Here is a 22,569-nt window from a genome sequence, read left to right as displayed (position 1 = left end):
GGGGTACCTGCAGAGTGGAGTGTGCAAACAATTCAGAGGCAGAAGCTGTGGAGACGCCCATAAACTTATTAGACTGAACTTCAAACCTGCAGATCAAATTCTACAATCAGATAAATAAATGTCACATTATTAAAGATTACTAGGTAACTCATTTGAAAAAAAGGTTCTTTGGCTCCAATGATTTTGGGGGTTGAGGTTATTTCTTTCTCACTCCTCTTAGAAATATCTAGATATAAGAAAGTCCAACCAAACCACACGACCGTCTCATGTCCGTGAGGCTGGAGCTCATTAACGTTTACTGCAGATGTTCTGATGAAGAGCAGCGGTAAATACATGTATATTTATTTTCTTTAAAATAGATTGTTACAGTTCTGTGACCTTGGCAGCTACTTTTATGTGACGGTGAGGGTAAAGATGTTTTTTTTTGAGGAAAGTCACCTTTTTTTAAAGAAGCATCTAAAGCGAAACCTGCTCCAGAGGCGTTGATGATGAACGTGACCTCTGACCTCCCTGTGGTTTCAGTTGGGTGGCTGAAAAGCACACAGCTGCTACGAAAAGATTACGACACAAGATTCAATCTTTTGAGTTCTTTTATCTGTTGCAACGTTTGTGATGTACATACTGAAAATATTGTCCAATAGTTAACACTGTACAGTTAACATTCATGATCTGTGTTTGTCTCTGTATAAATGTAACCGTAGTCTAATTAAAAGTCACTGATATTTAAAGTCACTCATGTTTGAGCTTCACTGTTCTGAGTGCTGGCTGTAAGTCAGTCCATGACTCTACTCATGATCCGGACTATCTGACGTCACAACTAGTTGGGTAACAAATCCTGTGTCCAGTAGTTCTAACTTCTGAAATGAAACATATTTTCATATTCATGAATTCAGATTTTTTTTTTTAAACGACTAGTCAGCCCGGTTGCAAACATCGTCCATGTGAACCGAACCTTTAAGAAAACCCAGCTGTGGACAGTTCCATACTTAGTGAGGAGAAGCTGTCGTTATGTCGTCACATGAGTTTCGTACCGCCCTTCACGCATCGCTCCTCCGGCGCTTCCTCTCCGGGGTTTCCCTCAGTTAACTTCCAGAAGAGCTTAGAACTTCTGGTCCCAGGAAGAGGAACAGCACAGAACACGAACGCGGTCGTTATGTGGCTGCCGTGCGGATGCACTTCAAAGAACATCGTTACTTCCTTTCGTCGACGGGTCTACAAATCTTCTGTCCACATTTTGGGTCGATGGAGATGCAACGTAGCGGCGTTTATGCCGGAGGCTGCGGGGTTCGAAGGCGTGTCGGACCGCTCGGCGTTGCAGGAGTTCTCCGTCAACAACAGCGAGAGCTTCTGGGCCGCTGCGGCGCGCCAGAGACTGAGCTGGATCCGTCCTTTCCACACAGTCCAGGACTGTGACCTGAGCCGGGGCAGAATCAAGTGGTTTGAGGGAGGACAGCTGAATGTGTCCGGTGAGATTAAATTCACATTTCATTACAACACGGCGAGTAAAACGAGTGAAAGAAATAGATCTGGTCGTTATATTAAAGTGATTTTGCGGTCAAGTCATAATCAGACGCAGTTTCCGAGCTGCTTTCTGAGAAACACACACAGAGACAGCGAAGGCATCATTGTGCAAACCGGTCTCTCTCGGCATATGCTGTATATTCAAAGTGACTTGAACGCAGCACGTTAACGTGGCACATGATATGACGTTTTCTGTCTCTGTGTGCATTTGGTTCATTTATTGGTACATGCAGTGAACTGCCTGGACCGCCACGTGCACACCTGTCCAGAGAAGGTGGCTCTGATCTGGGAGAGGGATGAACCGGGGTCAGAGGTCAAGATCACCTACAGGTCAGCAGGTTGGATTCTGTGTGTGTGTGTGTGTGTGTGTGTGTGTGTGTGTTCCTCCTCTCGCCTTGCGCTGTAGTTCATTGATACTTCTTCACAGGCAGCTGCTGGAGATGACATGCCGTCTAGGCAACCTGTTAAGACAGCGCGGCGTGAAGCGAGGGGACTGTGTCACCGTCTACATGCCCACTTGCCCTCTGGCTGTGGCGTCCATGTTGGCCTGCGCCCGTATCGGTGCGGCACACAACGTGGTGTTCGCAGGGTTCAGCGCTGAAGCCCTTGCAGAGCGAATCCGAGACGGTGAGACAGTTTCACTGGCCTGAGGATGCTTAAGCGGAACTAATATTTTATATTATCGATCGATGTGTAGACTCCTCAGAGGATGATCGCACGGTTCTGCAGTTCCCTTCAGCTTTACTGAGTATTTTAGGGCCTTTTGTTTTAGCGTTAATGGTTGCAACTTGCTGCTAGCAGCAGATATTTGTAGTGAAAAAGCCCAAATAAACCAGTGAACACTACTCGCCCCGCTGGTGAACATAATGTGTAAGATGTATGATAACTGCTCAAGTCAGCACTGTGATCTGATTTTCACGTGTCGTCACATTTTCAGCCCAGTCCAGCACCGTCATCACGGTGAACCAGGGCGTCAGAGGAGGTAAAGTCACCGATCTGAAGAAGACGGTAGACGCGGCGGTTCAGGGCTGCCCGTCAGTAAAGCAGGTGTTTGTTGCCATGAGAACAGAGAATCCGGTCGCCATGACAGCCAGGGACGTCGCCATGGAGGAGGTGAGAGATCAGACCAATCGGATCTTGATTGAGATATTAATGCCGACAGCAGAGGACTACACCTGCTCTGTGTCACCTTTCCCTGCATAAATAAAGATTAAAAATGAATAATCCCCCCAAAAAAAGTTGTGTTGTCTTGCACCATGTTTTCAAAATGCACAAAAAGCCTTTAAAGTCATTATGTGATGCAGGAGATGCTAAAGGAGGATTCGGTGTGTGAGCCGGCTGCCATGGACAGTGAGGACGTCTTGTTCCTGCTTCACACATCTGGCAGCACAGGGAAGCCCAAAGGACTCGTCCACACTCAGGCTGGATACCTGCTGTACGCTGCTCTCACACACAGGGTAAACACCAAGCACCACCTGCGTCTGCATCAGCAGAGAATTAGTGACTCACTGTAATCCAGTGTCTGACCAGTAAAGTTTCTATTTCTGTTTTTAATCAAGATATATGAAATGCACTTACATACAAACACACAGAAAGAGACTCCTTCCATTAGATAAAAGGAAAGTAAATACCATATCTTCTACTTTTATCTCTCGTCACCAGTATGTCTTCAGCTACCATGACGGAGACGTGTTCGGCTGTGTGGCGGATATTGGCTGGATAACAGGACACAGTTACAGTGTCTACGGCCCTCTAGCCAACGGGGGAACCAGCGTCCTTTTTGAGAGCACTCCCATCTACCCCGACCCTGGTATGAACGTCTGCCAACGTGGGACTGCATCAGACTGCTTCTCCAGTTCAAAGCAAAAAGAAAACTCTTCTTACTTTGCAAAAAAAATCTCTGATTCTAATAATTGTACGTCTATTTGCACAGTAAAACCTTCAAGGTGTCATATGTACACCTCTGTTAGCTCTAATGGTATCATTATAATGGCATTTTTATGATTATGTTAATATGAAATGTTATGTGTCTTGGCAGACATCCTCTAAGTATTCCCGTCCTTTGCCAAGAGCTCTGCATTCTCCTGTCTTTGTACATGAATAACTGTCTACAGTTGAAGTTGAACTTGGCCATACCGCCACACTATAATTAGGCCTTCTCTGCACACAGTGGTCATGTGTGTCAGCACACACTCCGTGTTATCGTCAAGGTGAAACACGCCACTAGTTAAAGTCTTACTTCTCAGGCTAAAGCGTTACTCTAATCTCTCACTTCTGATTCAGATGTTCAGTTTGTAGAATATCTCTGTTGACCCGGTTCATTTCTGTTGTTCACAGGAAGGTACTGGGAGACGGTGCAGAGGCTCAAGATCAACCAGTTTTATGGAGCTCCCACAGCGATCCGCCTGCTGCTCAAGTACGGAGACCAGTGGGTCCACAAGTACGACCGCTCCACCCTCACAACTCTGGGCTCTGGTATGCCAAACGTGAGACACAAATACTGTTGTGGGACGAGAGATCACACGATAAAGGAAAATAGTTTATTTGTAAACATCTACAACAAGTCAGTTTTGACCTACCATGCTTATGAATGTTACAGCTGTGCATGGACACAGCTGTAACATTCAATGGACAGTAGGATGTAGGATGACACATCTAAGGATGTGATGTAATTAGAAATCACAGCTGTAGTCCCACTTCATAGTGTTTAGCATATAATGTCCCTTTTTACTCTAATGAGTTAAAATGCATTACGTTGTTTTAGCCAAATCAACCTGTCATGTAAACCAGCTGGCACTTTAATACTGTATGTTCACACACACACACACACACACACACACACACACACACACACACACACACACACACACACACACACACACAACATGAGTTGATTATCTGAGTGAAGTTGTCCTCCTGTCTGCAGTGGGTGAGCCCATCAACACTGAAGCGTGGGAGTGGTACCACAGAGTCGTCGGGGACGGACGCTGCCCTGTGGTGGACACCTGGTGGCAAACAGGTGAGTGGGAATGCACAGAGGTGTGTGTGTGTGATTTATTAGCTTTGTTAACACTGACACATTGAAACCACATTAGCCAGGTTTACATCTAAAATCATCTAAAAATGAAGTGCAAATGAATGCTTGTTTCCATCCACTACAGTTATGGGATTATAAGGAGTTTGTTCATCATGATAAGCAGAACGTGGTCAGAAAACCACTGTTCCATATCATAGACTGTTTACAAGAAGTGGATGGAGTCACCGTGACGTCGCCCGTTGGTTTGTGAACTGCTGTTGACGTCTTGGTCGCAATCTTGTGTTTTCAACCAGAAGTAAAACGAGCGGGTGGAGCAAAGTACAACTGAACTTTGCGAAAACGCGGATAACTCCGATAACGAGCAACGTCTTGGTAGCGAAGTGTCAATCACAAAGTAGCCACGCCCTAAAGCACACCCCGCTTCAGCGTCTATTTTACAGTGCTTAGTTCATTCACTCACTGCTTCTTGAACGCAGCCACGTCCGCAGACACTGAAACCCTTCAAGGGAAAGAACAGTTTGCTCCATCTCTCTAACAATAACAGTGTTACATAACAAGCCTGCGGTCGTGTGTAACTATACATACACAATGGTACAGTAGGTGGGTACATACACACCACACACTCCACCACACACACACACACACACACACACACACACACACACACACACACACACACACACACACACATGCATAAAATGAGGTAAGGTTTCCAGTCGCTCTGGGTTCCCGCATCAAACCAGATGTTCTCTTCCCAGAGTAGAACATCTGGTTTTGGTTGCAGAATCATGAACTAAATCTTAACTTAAACCTTTTTTTCTTAGTATTGAATAATAATACAGTACCTATTAACTCCATGTAATAATTTCATCCCTGGTTTTGCTTTGTCAAAAGGCGAACTGAAGCCAGTTTAAGTTTGATTACATTTTGACCGCAGAATGCAGATGTTATGACCAGAGCTGCCAAAAGAGCCACGTCACAAAATGGATCACGGTTCTCTGGAGAGACTCGGATCTCTCTGGTTTCTATTGTTCAGTTTGTATCCTGACCTCCTTCTAAACCCAAGAAAAATGTAAATTCGGTCTTTAATTTGTCTCCATGTTAAACATAGTGAAATAGAAAGTATAACTGTTTGTAAAAAATAACATTTGAAAAGTATTTGTATAGTTATCTTGATACTTTCTTCCCTCTTGAATTCTTTTTATACAAGATACCAGAGTGAAATACACTGTACTATGCTTTACTGACTAAATTATGGTAATACATTACAGTGACAGTATAATTACATCAAACTCGTCCTTCATCTATAGATTACCTCTGATGGCACTGAAAAAGAACTACTATTCCTTTACTAAAGTAGCTTATGATGGTATATCATGACAACATTTTTTTAAATCGGCTGGTTTCACAAATAGAATACATTTTACAGATGAACACAAGACCTGATTGACACTGCGTTTTATCCTCAGTCCGCTCAAATTAGATTAAGTAACGACCAAATGAAGCAAAGCTGCATTAATTACCATACAAATGGCAAAAATCTATAATTAATGGAGGATAATTAAACATCAGAGCATCATGAGTTTGAGAATTACAGACACAGATATGACCCAAATACCCTACTTCAGTAAAAAGGATTATATTATATTATTTTATTTTCCTGGACCAGTGTTTCCAATTAAGACTAAGTGGCATTATTCATAAATGCCATTTGGTTGATCTGGGAGCAAGTAGCCTGTTTAGAGAGAAAATTAGATTTTGATCCGCTGTTGGCATACGGCCTCCATGTTGGATCATACAGGACAAGATGTGAGAGTCTGCAAAAGGACAGATGCTACAGAGCTTTTTTAAACCTAACGGCAAGAAAGTAGAACAAATATTGATATATTGTAGTATATATATCAGGGCCTCTCACAGTTTGGATGATTGAGTGGAATTTAGGGAGCCAGCATATGAGTGAGGGTCACACAGAAAACAAGTCATAGTATAGTATGTTCAAAAATAACATAAAAAACCTCATAAAAAGTCATAAACAGTCATAGTATAGCATGTCGAAAAATAACATAAAAAAAAGAAAAAAGTTATATTATACTATGACTGTTTTTGACATAATATACTATGACTGTTTTTTGACTTTTTTCGACATGCAATACTATGACCGTTTTTCACTTTTTTTGACATGCTATACTATGACTGTTTTCAACATGCTATACTATGACCGTTTTTCACTTTTTTCGACATGCTATACTATGACTGTTTTTTGACTTTTTTCGACATGCTATACTATGACCGTTTTTCACTTTTTTCGACAGGCTATACTATGACTGTTTTTGACATAATATACTATGACTGTTTTTGACATAATATACTATGACTGTTTTTTGACATGCTATACTATGACCGTTTTTCACTTTTTTCAACAGGCTATACTATGACTGTTTTCGACAGGCTTTACTATGACTGTTTTCGACAGGCTATACTATGACTGTTTTTTGACTTTTTTCGACATGCTATACTATGACCGTTTTTTACTTTTTTCGACAGGCTATACTATGACTGTTTTCGACAGGCTATACTATGACTGTTTTTGACATAAAAAACTATGACTGTTTTTTGACTTTTTTCGACATGCTATACTATGACTTTTTTCGACAGGCTATACTATGACTGTTTTCGACAGGCTATACTATGACTGTTTTTGACATAATATACTATGACTGTTTTTGACATAAAAAACTATGACTGTTTTTTGACTTTTTTCGATATGTTATACTATGACCGTTTTTCACTTTTTTCGACAGGCTATACTATGACTGTTTTCGACAGGCTATACTATGACTGTTTTCGACAGGCTATACTATGACTGTTTTCAACATGCTATACTATGACTGTTTTTGAAATAATATACTATGACCGTTTTTCACTTTTTTCGACTGGCTATGCTATGACTGTTTTCGACAGGCTATACTATGACTGTTTTTGACATAATATACTATGACTGTTTTTTGACTTTTTTTGACATGCTATACTATGACCGTTTTTCACTTTTTTCGACATGCTATACTATGACCATTTTTCACTTTTTTCGACAGGCTATACTATCACTGTTTTTGACATAATATACTATGACTGTTTTTTGACTTTTTTCGACATGCTATACTATGACTGTTTTTTGACTTTTTTCGACATGCTATACTATGACCGTTTTTCACTTTTTTCGACATGCTATACTATGACCGTTTTTCACTTTTTTCGACAGGCTATACATTGACTTTTTTCGACAGGCTATACTATGATTGTTTTCGACATGCTATACTATGACTGTTTTTGAAATAATATACTATGACCGTTTTTCACTTTTTTCGACTGGCTATACTATGACCGTTTTTCACTTTTTTCGACATGCTATACTATGACCGTTTTTCACTTTTTTCGACAGGCTATACTATGACTGTTTTCGACAAGCTTTACTATGACTGTTTTTGACATAATATACTATGACTGTTTTTTGACTTTTTTCGACATGCTATACTATGACCGTTTTTCACTTTTTTTGACATGCTATACTATGACTGTTTTCGACATGCTATACTATGACTGTTTTTGAAATAATATACTATGACCGTTTTTCACTTTTTTCGACTGGCTATACTATGACTGTTTTCGACAGGCTATACTATGACTGTTTTCGACAGGCTATACTATGACTGTTTTTGACATAATATACTATGACTGTTTTTTGACTTTTTTCGACATGCTATACTATGACCGTTTTTCACTTTTTTCGACATGCTATACTATGACCGTTTTTCACTTTTTTCGACAGGCTATACTATGACTGTTTTTGACAGGCTATACTATGACTGTTTTCGACATGCTATACTATGACCGTTTTTCACTTTTTTCAACAGGCTATACTATGACTGTTTTCGACAGGCTTTACTATGACTGTTTTTGACATAATATACTATGACTGTTTTTTGACTTTTTTCGACATGCAATACTATGACCGTTTTTCACTTTTTTTGACATGCTATACTATGACTGTTTTCAACATGCTATACTATGACCGTTTTTCACTTTTTTCGACATGCTATACTATGACTGTTTTTTGACTTTTTTCGACATGCTATACTATGACTGTTTTTTGACTTTTTTCGACATGCTATACTATGACTGTTTTTCACTTTTTTCGACAGGCTATACTATGACTGTTTTTGACATAATATACTATGACTGTTTTTGACATAATATACTATGACTGTTTTTTGACATGCTATACTATGACCGTTTTTCACTTTTTTCAACAGGCTATACTATGACTGTTTTCGACAGGCTTTACTATGACTGTTTTCGACAGGCTATACTATGACTGTTTTTTTGACTTTTTTCGACATGCTATACTATGACCGTTTTTTACTTTTTTCGACAGGCTATACTATGACTGTTTTCGACAGGCTATACTATGACTGTTTTTGACATAAATAACTATGACTGTTTTTTGACTTTTTTTAACATGCTATACTATGACCGTTTTTCACTTTTTTTGACAGGCTATACTATGACTGTTTTTGACATAAAAAACTATGACTGTTTTTTGACTTTTTTCGACATGCTATACTATGACCGTTTTTCATTTTTTTCGACATGCTATACTATGACTGTTTTTGACAGGCTATACTATGACTGTTTTTGACATAAAAAACTATGACTGTTTTTTGACTTTTTTTGACATGCTATACTATGACCGTTTTTCACTTTTTTCGACATGCTATACTATGACTTTTTTCGACAGGCTATACTATGACTGTTTTCGACAGGCTATACTATGACTGTTTTCGACAGGCTATACTATGACTGTTTTCAACATGCTATACTATGACTGTTTTTTGACTTTTTTCGACATGCTATACTATGACCGTTTTTCACTTTTTTCGACTGGCTATACTATGACTGTTTTTGACATAATATACTATGACTGTTTTTGACATAAAAAACTATGACTGTTTTTTGACTTTTTTCGACATGTTATACTATGACCGTTTTTCACTTTTTTCGACATGCTATACTATGACTTTTTTCGACAGGCTATACTATGATTGTTTTCGACATGCTATACTATGACTGTTTTTGAAATAATATACTATGACCGTTTTTCACTTTTTTCGACTGGCTATGCTATGACTGTTTTCGACAGGCTATACTATGACTGTTTTTGACATAATATACTATGACTGTTTTTTGACTTTTTTTGACATGCTATACTATGACCGTTTTTCACTTTTTTCGACATGCTATACTATGACCGTTTTTCACTCTTTTTGACAGGCTATACTATGACTGTTTTCGACAGGCTTTACTATGACTGTTTTTGACATAATATACTATGACTGTTTTTTGACTGTTTTCGACATGCTATACTATGACCGTTTTTCACTTTTTTCGACATGCTATACTATGACTTTTTTCGACAGGCTATACTATGACTGTTTTTGACATAATATACTATGACTGTTTTTTGACTTTTTTCGACATGCTATACTATGACTGTTTTTTGACTTTTTTCGACATGCTATACTATGACCGTTTTTCACTTTTTTCGACATGCTATACTATGACTGTTTTTGACATAATATACTATGACTGTTTTTTGACTTTTTTCGACATGCTATACTATGACTGTTTTTTGACTTTTTTCGACATGCTATACTATGACCGTTTCCGACATGCTATACTATGACTGTTTTTTGACTTTTTTTGACATGCTATACTATGACTGTTTTCGACAGGCTATACTATGACTGTTTTTGACATAATATACTATGACTGTTTTTTCACTTTTTTCGACATGCTATACTATGACTTTTTTCGACAGGCTATACTATGACTGTTTTTGACATATTATACTTTGACTGTTTTTTTACTTTTTTCGACATGCTATACTATGACCGTTTTTCACTTTTTTCGACAGGCTATACTATGACTGTTTTCGACAGGCTATACTATGACTGTTTTTGACATAATATACTATGACTGTTTTTTGACTTTATTCGACATGCTATACTATGACCGTTTTTCACTTTTTTCGACATGCTATACTATGACTGTTTTTGACATAAAAAACTATGACTGTTTTTTGACTTTTTTCGACATGTTATACTATGACCGTTTTTCACTTTTTTCGACAGGCTATACTATGACTGTTTTCGACATGCTATACTATGACTTTTTTTTGACTTTTTTCGACATGCTATACTATGACCGTTTTTCACTTTTTTCGACATGCTATACTATGACTGTTTTTGACATAATATACTATGACTGTTTTTGACATAAAAAACTATGACTGTTTTTTGACTTTTTTCGACATGTTATACTATGACCGTTTTTCACTTTTTTCGACATGCTATACTATGACTTTTTTCGACAGGCTATACTATGATTGTTTTCGACATGCTATACTATGACTGTTTTTGAAATAATATACTATGACCGTTTTTCACTTTTTTCGACTGGCTATGCTATGACTGTTTTCGACAGGCTATACTATGACTGTTTTTGACATAATATACTATGACTGTTTTTTGACTTTTTTTGACATGCTATACTATGACCGTTTTTCACTTTTTTCGACATGCTATACTATGACCGTTTTTCACTCTTTTTGACAGGCTATACTATGACTGTTTTCGACAGGCTTTACTATGACTGTTTTTGACATAATATACTATGACTGTTTTTTGACTGTTTTCGACATGCTATACTATGACCGTTTTTCACTTTTTTCGACATGCTATACTATGACCATTTTTCACTTTTTTCGACAGGCTATACTATCACTGTTTTTGACATAATATACTATGACTGTTTTTTGACTTTTTTCGACATGCTATACTATGACCGTTTTTCACTTTTTTCGACATGCTATACTATGACTTTTTTCGACAGGCTATACTATGACTGTTTTTGACATAATATACTATGACTGTTTTTTGACTTTTTTCGACATGCTATACTATGACTGTTTTTTGACTTTTTTCGACATGCTATACTATGACCGTTTTTCACTTTTTTCGACATGCTATACTATGACTGTTTTTGACATAATATACTATGACTGTTTTTTGACTTTTTTCGACATGCTATACTATGACTGTTTTTTGACTTTTTTCGACATGCTATACTATGACCGTTTCCGACATGCTATACTATGACTGTTTTTTGACTTTTTTTGACATGCTATACTATGACTGTTTTCGACAGGCTATACTATGACTGTTTTTGACATAATATACTATGACTGTTTTTTCACTTTTTTCGACATGCTATACTATGACTTTTTTCGACAGGCTATACTATGACTGTTTTTGACATATTATACTTTGACTGTTTTTTTACTTTTTTCGACATGCTATACTATGACCGTTTTTCACTTTTTTCGACAGGCTATACTATGACTGTTTTCGACAGGCTATACTATGACTGTTTTTGACATAATATACTATGACTGTTTTTTGACTTTATTCGACATGCTATACTATGACCGTTTTTCACTTTTTTCGACATGCTATACTATGACTGTTTTTGACATAAAAAACTATGACTGTTTTTTGACTTTTTTCGACATGTTATACTATGACCGTTTTTCACTTTTTTCGACAGGCTATACTATGACTGTTTTCGACATGCTATACTATGACTTTTTTTTTACTTTTTTCGACATGCTATACTATGACCGTTTTTCACTTTTTTCGACATGCTATACTATGACTTTTTTCGACAGGCTATACTATGATTGTTTTCGACATGCTATACTATGACTGTTTTTGAAATAATATACTATGACCGTTTTTCAGTTTTTTCGACTGGCTATGCTATGACTGTTTTCGACAGGCTATACTATGACTGTTTTTGACATAATATACTATGACTGTTTTTTTACTTTTTTTGACATGCTATACTATGACCGTTTTTCACTCTTTTTGACAGGCTATACTATGACTGTTTTCGACAGGCTTTACTATGACTGTTTTTGACATAATATACTATGACTGTTTTTTGACTGTTTTCGACATGCTATACTATGACCATTTTTCACTTTTTTCGACAGGCTGTAATATGACTGTTTTCGACAGGCTTTACTATGACTGTTTTTGACATAATATACTATGACTGTTTTTTGACTTTTTTCGACATGCTATACTATGACCGTTTTTTACTTTTTTCGACATGCTATACTATGACTTTTTTCGACAGGCTATACTATGACTGTTTTTGACATAATATACTATGACTGTTTTTTCACTTTTTTCGACATGCTATACTATGACTTTTTTCGACAGGCTATACTATGACTGTTTTTGACATATTATACTTTGATTGTTTTTTGACTTTTTTCGACATGCTATACTATGACCGTTTTTCACTTTTTTCGACATGCTATACTATGACTGTTTTCGACAGGCTATACTATGACTGTTTTCGACATGCTATACTATGACTGTTTTTTTACTTTTTTCGACATGCTATACTATGACCGTTTTTCACTTTTTTCGACATTCTATGCTATGACTTTTTTCGACAGGCTATACTATGACTGTTTTTGACATAAAAAACTATGACTGTTTTTTGACTTTTTTCGACATGCTATACTATGACCGTTTTTCACTTTTTTCGACTTGCTATACTATGACCGTTTTTCACTTTTTTCGACAGGCTATACTATGACTGTTTTCGACAGGCTATACTATGACTGTTTTTTGACTTTTTTTGACATGCTATACTATGACCGTTTTTCACTTTTTTCGACATGCTGTACTATGATTGTTTTTCACTTTTTTTGACATGCTATACTATGATTGTTTTCGACATGCTATACTATGACTGTTTTTGAAATAATATACTATGACCGTTTTTCACTTTTTTCGACTGGCTATACTATGACTGTTTTCGACAGGCTATACTATGACTGTTTTCGACAGGCTATACTATGACTGTTTTTGACATAATATACTATGACTGTTTTTTGACTTTTTTCGACATGCTATACTATGACCGTTTTTCACTTTTTTTGACATGCTATACTATGACTGTTTTCGACATGCTATACTATGACTGTTTTTGAAATAATATACTATGACCGTTTTTCACTTTTTTTGACATGCTGTACTATGACTGTTTTCGACATGCTATACTATGACTGTTTTTGAAATAATATACTATGACCGTTTTTCACTTTTTTCGACTGGCTATACCATGACTGTTTTCGACAGGCTATACTATAACTGTTTTCGACAGGCTATGCTATGACTATTTTTGACATAATATACTATGACTGTTTTTTGACTTTTTTCGACATGCTATACTATGACTGTTTTCAACAGGCTATACTATGACTTTTTTTGACATAAAAAACTATGACTGTTTTTTGACTTTTTTCGACATGTTATACTATGACCGTTTTTCACTTTTTTCGACAGGCTATACTATGACTGTTTTCGACAGGCTATACTATGACTGTTTTCGACATGCTATACTATGACTGTTTTTTTACTTTTTTTGACATGCTATACTATGACCGTTTTTCACTTTTTTCGACAGGCTATACTATGACTGTTTTCGACAGGCTATACTATGATTGTTTTCGACATGCTATACTATGACTGTTTTTGAAATAATATACTATGACCGTTTTTCACTTTTTTCGACTGGCTATACTATGACTGTTTTCGACAGGCTATACTATGACTGTTTTTGACATAAAAAACTATGACTGTTTTTTGACTTTTTTCGACATGCTATACTATGACCGTTTTTCATTTTTTTCGACAGGCTATACATTGACTTTTTTCGACAGGCTATACTATGATTGTTTTCGACATGCTATACTATGACTGTTTTTGAAATAATATACTATGACCGTTTTTCACTTTTTTCGACTGGCTATACTATGACTGTTTTTGACATAAAAAACTATGACTGTTTTTTGACTTTTTTCGACATGCTATACTATGACCGTTTTTCACTTTTTTTGACATGCTATACTATGACTGTTTTTGACAGGCTATACTATGACTGTTTTTGACATAAAAAACTCTGACTGTTTTTTGACTTTTTTTGACATGCTATACTATGACCGTTTTTCACTTTTTTCGACATGCTATACTATGACTTTTTTCGACAGGCTATACTATGACTGTTTTCGACAGGCTATACTATGACTGTTTTTGACATAATATACTATGACTGTTTTTGACATAAAAAACTATGACTTTTTTTTGACTTTTTTTGACATGTTATACTATGACCGTTTTTCACTTTTTTCGACAGGCTATACTATGACTGTTTTCGACAGGCTATACTATGACTGTTTTCGACATGCTATACTATGACTGTTTTTTGACTTTTTTCGACATGCTATACTATGACCGTTTTTCACTTTTTTCGACATGTTATACTATGACTGTTTTCGACATGCTATACTATGACTGTTTTTTGACTTTTTTCGACATGCTATACTATGACCGTTTTTCACTTTTTTCGACAGGCTATACGATGACTTTTTTCGACAGGCTATACTATGACCGTTTCCGACATGCTATACTATGACTGTTTTTTGACTTTTTTTGACATGCTATACTATGACTGTTTTCGACAGGCTATACTATGACTGTTTTTGACATAATATACTATGACTGTTTTTTCACTTTTTTCGACATGCTATACTATGACTTTTTTTGACAGGCTATACTATGACTGTTTTTGACATATTATACTTTGACTGTTTTTTGACTTTTTTCGACATGCTATACTATGACCGTTTTTCACTTTTTTCGACATACTATACTATGACCGTTTTTCACTTTTTTCGACAGGCTATACTATGACTGTTTTCGACATGCTATACTATGACTTTTTTTTTACTTTTTTCGACATGCTATACTATGACCGTTTTTCACTTTTTTCGACATGCTATACTATGACTTTTTTCGACAGGCTATACTATGATTGTTTTCGACATGCTATACTATGACTGTTTTTGAAATAATATACTATGACCGTTTTTCACTTTTTTAGACAGGCTATGCTATGACTGTTTTCGACAGGCTATACTATGACTGTTTTTGACATAATATACTATGACTGTTTTTTTACTTTTTTTGACATGCTATACTATGACCGTTTTTCACTCTTTTTGACAGGCTATACTATGACTGTTTTCGACAGGCTTTACTATGACTGTTTTTGACATAATATACTATGACTGTTTTTTGACTGTTTTCGACATGCTATACTATGACCGTTTTTCACTTTTTTCGACATGCTATACTATGACCATTTTTCACTTTTTTCGACAGGCTATAATATGACTGTTTTCGACAGGCTTTACTATGACTGTTTTTGACATAAAAAACTATGACTGTTTTTTGACTTTTTTCGACATGCTATACTATGACCGTTTTTCACTTTTTTCGACATGCTATACTATGACTGTTTTCGACAGGCTATACTATGACTGTTTTTGACATAAAAAACTATGACTGTTTTTTGACTTTTTTTGACATGCTATACTATGACCGTTTTTCACTTTTTTTGACAGGCTATACTATTACCGTTTTTCACTTTTTTTGACAGGCTATACTATGACTGTTTTCGACATGCTATACTATGACTGTTTTTTTACTTTTTCCGACATGCTATACTATGACCGTTTTTCACTTTTTTCGACTGGCTATACTATGACTGTTTTCGACAGGCTATACTATGACTGTTTTTGACATAAAAAACTATGACTGTTTTTTGACTTTTTTCGACATGTTATACTATGACCGTTTTTCACTTTTTTCGACATGCTATACTATGACTGTTTTCGACATGCTATACTATGACTGTTTTCGACATGCTATACTATGACTGTTTTCGACAGGCTATACTATGACTGTTTTCGACATGCTATACTATGACTGTTTTTTTACTTTTTTCGACATGCTATACTATGACCGTTTTTCACTTTTTTCGACATTCTATGCTATGACTTTTTTCGACAGGCTATACTATGACTGTTTTTGACATAAAAAACTATGACTGTTTTTTGACTTTTTTCGACATGCTATACTATGACCGTTTTTCACTTTTTTCGACTTGCTATACTATGACCGTTTTTCACTTTTTTCGACAGGCTATACTATGACTGTTTTTGACATAATATACTATGACTTTTTTTGACATAAAAAACTATGACTGTTTTTTGACTTTTTTCGACATGTTATACTATGACCGTTTTTCACTTTTTTCGACATTCTATACTATGACTTTTTTCGACAGGCTATACTATGACTGTTTTTGACATAAAAAACTATGACTGTTTTTTGACTTTTTTCGACATGCTATACTATGACCGTTTTTCACTTTTTTTGACAGGCTATACATTGACTTTTTTCGACAGGCTATACTATGATTGTTTTCGACATGCTATACTATGACTGTTTTTGACATAATATACTATGACTGTTTTTTGACTTTTTTTGACATGCTATACTATGACCGTTTTTCACTTTTTTCGACATGCTGTACTATGATTGTTTTTCACTTTTTTTGACATGCTATACTATGATTGTTTTCGACATGCTATACTATGACTGTTTTTGAAATAATATACTATGACCGTTTTTCACTTTTTTCGACTGGCTATACTATGACTGTTTTCGACAGGCTATACTATGACTGTTTTCGACAGGCTATACTATGACTGTTTTTGACATAATATACTATGACTGTTTTTTGATTTTATTCAACATGCTATACTATGACTGTTTTTCACATTTTTTTGGACATGCTATACTATGACTGTTTTCGACATGCTATACTATGACTTTTTTTTTACTTTTTTCGACATGCTATACTATGACCGTTTTTCACTTTTTTCGACATGCTATACTATGACTTTTTTCGACAGGCTATACTATGACTGTTTTTGACATAAAAAACTATGACTGTTTTTCACTTTTTTCGACATGCTATACTATGACCGTTTTTCACTTTTTTCGACAGGCTATACTATGACTGTTTTCGACAGGCTTTACTATGACTGTTTTTGACATAATATACTATGACTGTTTTTTGACTTTTTTCGACATGCTATACTATGACCGTTTTTCACTTTTTTTGACATGCTATACTATGACCGTTTTTCACTTTTTTTGACATGCTATACTATGACCGTTTTTCACTTTTTTTGACATGCTATACTATGACTGTTTTCGACATGCTATACTATGACTGTTTTTGAAATAATATATTATGACCGTTTTTCACTTTTTTTGACATGCTATACTATGACTGTTTTCGACATGCTATACTATGACTGTTTTTGAAATAATATACTATGACCGTTTTTCACTTTTTTCGACTGGCTATACCATGACTGTTTTCGACAGGCTATACTATGACTGTTTTCGACAGGCTATACTATAACTGTTTTCGACAGGCTATGCTATGACTGTTTTTGACATAATATACTATGACTGTTTTTTGACTTTTTTCGACATGCTATACTATGACTGTTTTCAACAGGCTATACTATGACTGTTTTTGACATAAAAAACTATGACTGTTTTTTGACTTTTTTCGACATGCTAAACTATGACTGTTTTTCACTTTTTTCGACATGCTATACTATGACTGTTTTCGACAGGCTATACTATGACTGTTTTTGACATAATATACTATGACTTTTTTTGACATAATATACTATGACTTTTTTTGACATAAAAAACTATGACTCTTTTTTGACTTTTTTCGACATGTTATACTATGACCGTTTTTCACTTTTTTCGACAGGCTATACTATGACTGTTTTCGACAGGCTATACTATGACTGTTTTCGACATGCTATACTATGACTGTTTTTTTACTTTTTTTGACATGCTATACTATGACCGTTTTTCACTTTTTTCGACATGCTATACTATGACTTTTTTGGACAGGCTATACTATGATTGTTTTCGACATGCTATACTATGACTGTTTTTGAAATAATATACTATGACCGTTTTTCACTTTTTTCGACTGGCTATACTATGACTGTTTTCGACAGGCTATACTATGACTGTTTTTGACATAAACTATGACTGTTTTTTGACTTTTTTCGACATGCTATACTATGACTGTTTTTCACTTTTTTCGACATGCTATACTATGACTGTTTTCGACAGGCTATACTATGACTGTTTTTGACATAATATACTATGACTTTTTTTGACATAATATACTATGACTTTTTTTGACAAAAAACTATGACTGTTTTTTGACTTTTTTCGACATGTTATACTATGACCGTTTTTCACTTTTTTCGACAGGCTATACTATGACTGTTTTCGACAGGCTATACTATGACTGTTTTCGACATGCTATACTATGACTGTTTTTTTACTTTTTTTGACATGCTATACTATGACCGTTTTTCACTTTTTTCGACATGCTATACTATGACTTTTTTGGACAGGCTATACTATGATTGTTTTCGACATGCTATACTATGACTGTTTTTGAAATAATATACTATGACCGTTTTTCACTTTTTTCGACTGGCTATACTATGACTGTTTTCGACAGGCTATACTATGACTGTTTTTGACATAAACTATGACTGTTTTTTGACTTTTTTCGACATGCTATACTATGACCGTTTTTCATTTTTTTCGACAGGCTATACTTTGACTTTTTTCGACAGGCTATACTATGATTGTTTTCGACATGCTATACTATGACTGTTTTTGAAATAATATACTATGACCGTTTTTCACTTTTTTCGACTGGCTATACTATGACTGTTTTCGACAGGCTATACTATGACTGTTTTTGACATAATATACTATGACTGTTTTTTGACTTTATTCGACATGCTATACTATGACCGTTTTTCACTTTTTTCGACATGCTATACTATGACTTTTTTTGACATGTTATACTATGACCGTTTTTCACTTTTTTCGACATGCTATACTATGACTTTTTTTGACATGTTATACTATGACCGTTTTTCACTTTTTTCGACATGCTATACTATGACTTTTTTTGACATGTTATACTATGACCGTTTTTCACTGTTTTCGACATGCTATACTATGACTTTTTTTTAACTTTTTTCGACATGCTATACTATGACCGTTTTTCACTTTTTTCGACATGCTATACTATGACTTTTTTCGACAGGCTATACTATGACTTTTTTTGACTTTTTTCGACATGCTATACTATGACCGTTTTTCACTTTTTTCGACAGGCTATACAATTACTTTTTTCGACAGGCTATACTATGATTGTTTTCGACATAATATACTTTGACTGTTTTTGACATAAAAAACTATGACCGTTTTTCACTTTTTTCGACAGGCTATACTATGATTGTTTTTGACATAATATACTATGACCGTTTTTCACTTTTTTCGACATGCTATACTATGACCGTTTTTCACTTTTTTCGACAGGCTATACTATGACTGTTTTCGAAAGGCTATACTCTGACTGTTTTTGACATAATATACTATGACTGTTTTTTGACTTTATTCGACATGCTATACTATGACTTTTTTCGACAGGCTATACTATGACTGTTTTCGACAGGCTATACTATGACTGTTTTTGACATAATATACTTTGACTGTTTTTTGACTTTTTTCGACATGCTATACTATGACTTTTTTCGACAGGCTATACTATGACTGTTTTCGACATAATATACTATGATTGTTTTTGACATAATATACTATGACCGTTTTTCACTTTTTTCGACATGCTATACTATGACCGTTTTTCACTTTTTTCGACAGGCTATACTATGACTGTTTTCGACATGCTATACTATGACTGTTTTTTGACTTTTTTCGACATGCTATACTATGACCGTTTTTCACTTTTTTCGATAGGCTATACATTGACTTTTTTCGACATGCTATACTATGATTGTTTTCGACATGCTATACTATGACTGTTTTTGACATAATATACTATGACTGTTTTTGACATAAAAAACTATGACTGTTTTTTGACTTTTTTCGACATGTTATACTATGACCGTTTTTCACTTTTTTCGACATGCTATGCTATGACTTTTTTCGACAGGCTATACTATGACTGTTTTCGACAGGCTATACTATGACTGTTTTTGACATAATATACTATGACTGTTTTTTGACTTTATTCGACATGCTATACTATGACTTTATTTGACATTTGACCTTTTTATGATTTTATTCAACATTTAAAAGTCAAAGGATTCAAGGATCATTTATTGTCATTACATTTGTAACACAACAAAGACATGGCAAACAAAACAAAACAAACAGTAGTGCATTCCTGTTGTGTACATGTAAAAGGAATGTCAAAAATGATTATCTGGGTAGATTATATTGCCGATATCCTCACAATAAAAAAAAAAATGTTGTCCATTAACGTTGACTGTGTTGGAGCACCAAGCATCCTCCTCTAGTCCACCTCCTCTTGTCCAAACTGAGTCCTGCACTCTGTCTTTCTGTCCACCCGTCAAGTGCAGCTTGATCCGGGATGAATGATGGAGCCAGGTCTCCGTGAAGATCTGAGCTCAACAGTCACCGACCTCCGGCAGGTCTGGCTGGTTGGTCGGTAGTGGGCACTTAATTCTATCCCCACACTTCCTTTTCAGATGTTGATGAATGTATTCTGTCATATGCCATTAAAAATCATAGTATGTAAATAGTAAAACAGGCATAGTATAGTATGTTAAATAAAAATCATAAAAAAGTAATGGTATAGCATGTCGAAAAAGTTATAAAAAAAGTAATTGAAAAGAGTCATAAAGTCATAAAAAATGAATAGTATTGTATGTCAAAAAAAGTTTAAAAAACAAGGATATATTATGTCGCATTAAAATCATAAAACGTCAATAGTATAGCATGTCGAATGAAGTCATAGTATAGTATGTTGAATGAAATCATTAAAAAAGTCATCGTATAACATGTTGAATAAAGTCATAGTATAACATGTCGAATAAAATCATAAGTCATAGAATAGTATGTTGAATAAAGTCATAGTATAGCATGTCGAAAAAAAGAAAAAACGGAAAAAACAGTCATAGTATAGCATGTCGAAAAGTGAAAAAACAGTCATAGTATAGCATGTCGAAAAAAGGAAAAAACAGTCATAGTATAGCATGTCGAAAAAAGGAAAAAACAGTCATAGTATAGCATGTCGAAAAAAGGAAAAAACAGTCATAGTATAGCATGTCGAAAAAAGGAAAAAACAGTCATAGTATAGCATGTCGAAAAAAGGAAAAAACAGTCATAGTATAGCATGTCGAAAAATGGAAAAAACAGTCATAGTATAGCATGTCGAAAAAAGGAAAAAACAGTCATAGTATAGCATGTTGAAAAGTGAAAAAACAGTCATAGTATAGCATGTCGAAAAAAGGAAAAAACAGTCATAGTATAGCATGTTGAAAAAAACAGTCATAGTATAGCATGTTGAAAAGTGAAAAAACAGTCATAGTATAGCATGTCGAAAAATGGAAAAAACAGTCATAGTGTAGCATGTCGAAAAATGGAAAAAACAGTCATAGTATAGCATGTCGAAAAATGGAAAAAAGTCATAGTATAGCATGTTGAAAAAAGGAAAAAACAGTCATAGTATAGCATGTTGAAAAGTGAAAAATAGTCATAGTATAGCATGTTGAAAAGTGAAAAAAAGTCATAGTATAGCATGTTGAAAAAACAGAAAAAACAGTCATAGTATAGCATGTTGAAAAGTGAAAAAACAGTCATAGTATAGCATGTTGAAAAGTGAAAAAACAATCATAGTATAGCGTGTCGAAAAAAGGAAAAAACAGTCATAGTATAGCATGTTGAAAAAAGGAAAAAACAGTCATAGTATAGCATGTTGAAAAGTGAAAAAACAGTCATAGTATAGCATGTCGAAAAGTGAAAAAACAGACATAGTATAGCATGTTGAAAAAAGGAAAAAACAGAAAAAACAGTCAT

General features: G+C 35.2%; 1 protein-coding gene across 3 annotated transcripts in view; it reads left to right on the top strand.

The window, feature by feature from the left end:
• The first annotated feature begins 1,072 nt into the window (after nucleotides 1-1,072).
• The window catches only part of LOC137882271 (acetyl-coenzyme A synthetase 2-like, mitochondrial), a 30,503-nt gene continuing 9,006 nt past the window's right edge, over nucleotides 1,073-22,569 (top strand). For 2 of the 3 annotated variants that reach the window (XM_068724469.1, XM_068724468.1), the window contains exons 1-8: nucleotides 1,073-1,466; nucleotides 1,755-1,851; nucleotides 1,949-2,148; nucleotides 2,459-2,634; nucleotides 2,826-2,978; nucleotides 3,184-3,331; nucleotides 3,859-3,996; nucleotides 4,448-4,540. In XM_068724469.1, coding sequence (XP_068580570.1) covers nucleotides 1,154-1,466; nucleotides 1,755-1,851; nucleotides 1,949-2,148; nucleotides 2,459-2,634; nucleotides 2,826-2,978; nucleotides 3,184-3,331; nucleotides 3,859-3,996; nucleotides 4,448-4,540 — 1,318 coding nt within the window. In that variant the 5' untranslated portion in view covers nucleotides 1,073-1,153. Of the gene's footprint in view, nucleotides 1,467-1,754; nucleotides 1,852-1,948; nucleotides 2,149-2,458; nucleotides 2,635-2,825; nucleotides 2,979-3,183; nucleotides 3,332-3,858; nucleotides 3,997-4,447; nucleotides 4,541-22,569 lie in introns of those variants that run through there. The other variant, XM_068724471.1, reaches the window with a different exon arrangement.

Source organism: Cebidichthys violaceus, unplaced genomic scaffold, assembly GCF_023349555.1.
Source record: "Cebidichthys violaceus isolate CVI_PGR_0920_01 unplaced genomic scaffold, fCebVio1.0.p SCAF_31, whole genome shotgun sequence".
NCBI lineage: Eukaryota > Metazoa > Chordata > Actinopteri > Perciformes > Stichaeidae > Cebidichthys > Cebidichthys violaceus.
This window is presented reverse-complemented; position numbering and strand designations above follow the sequence as displayed.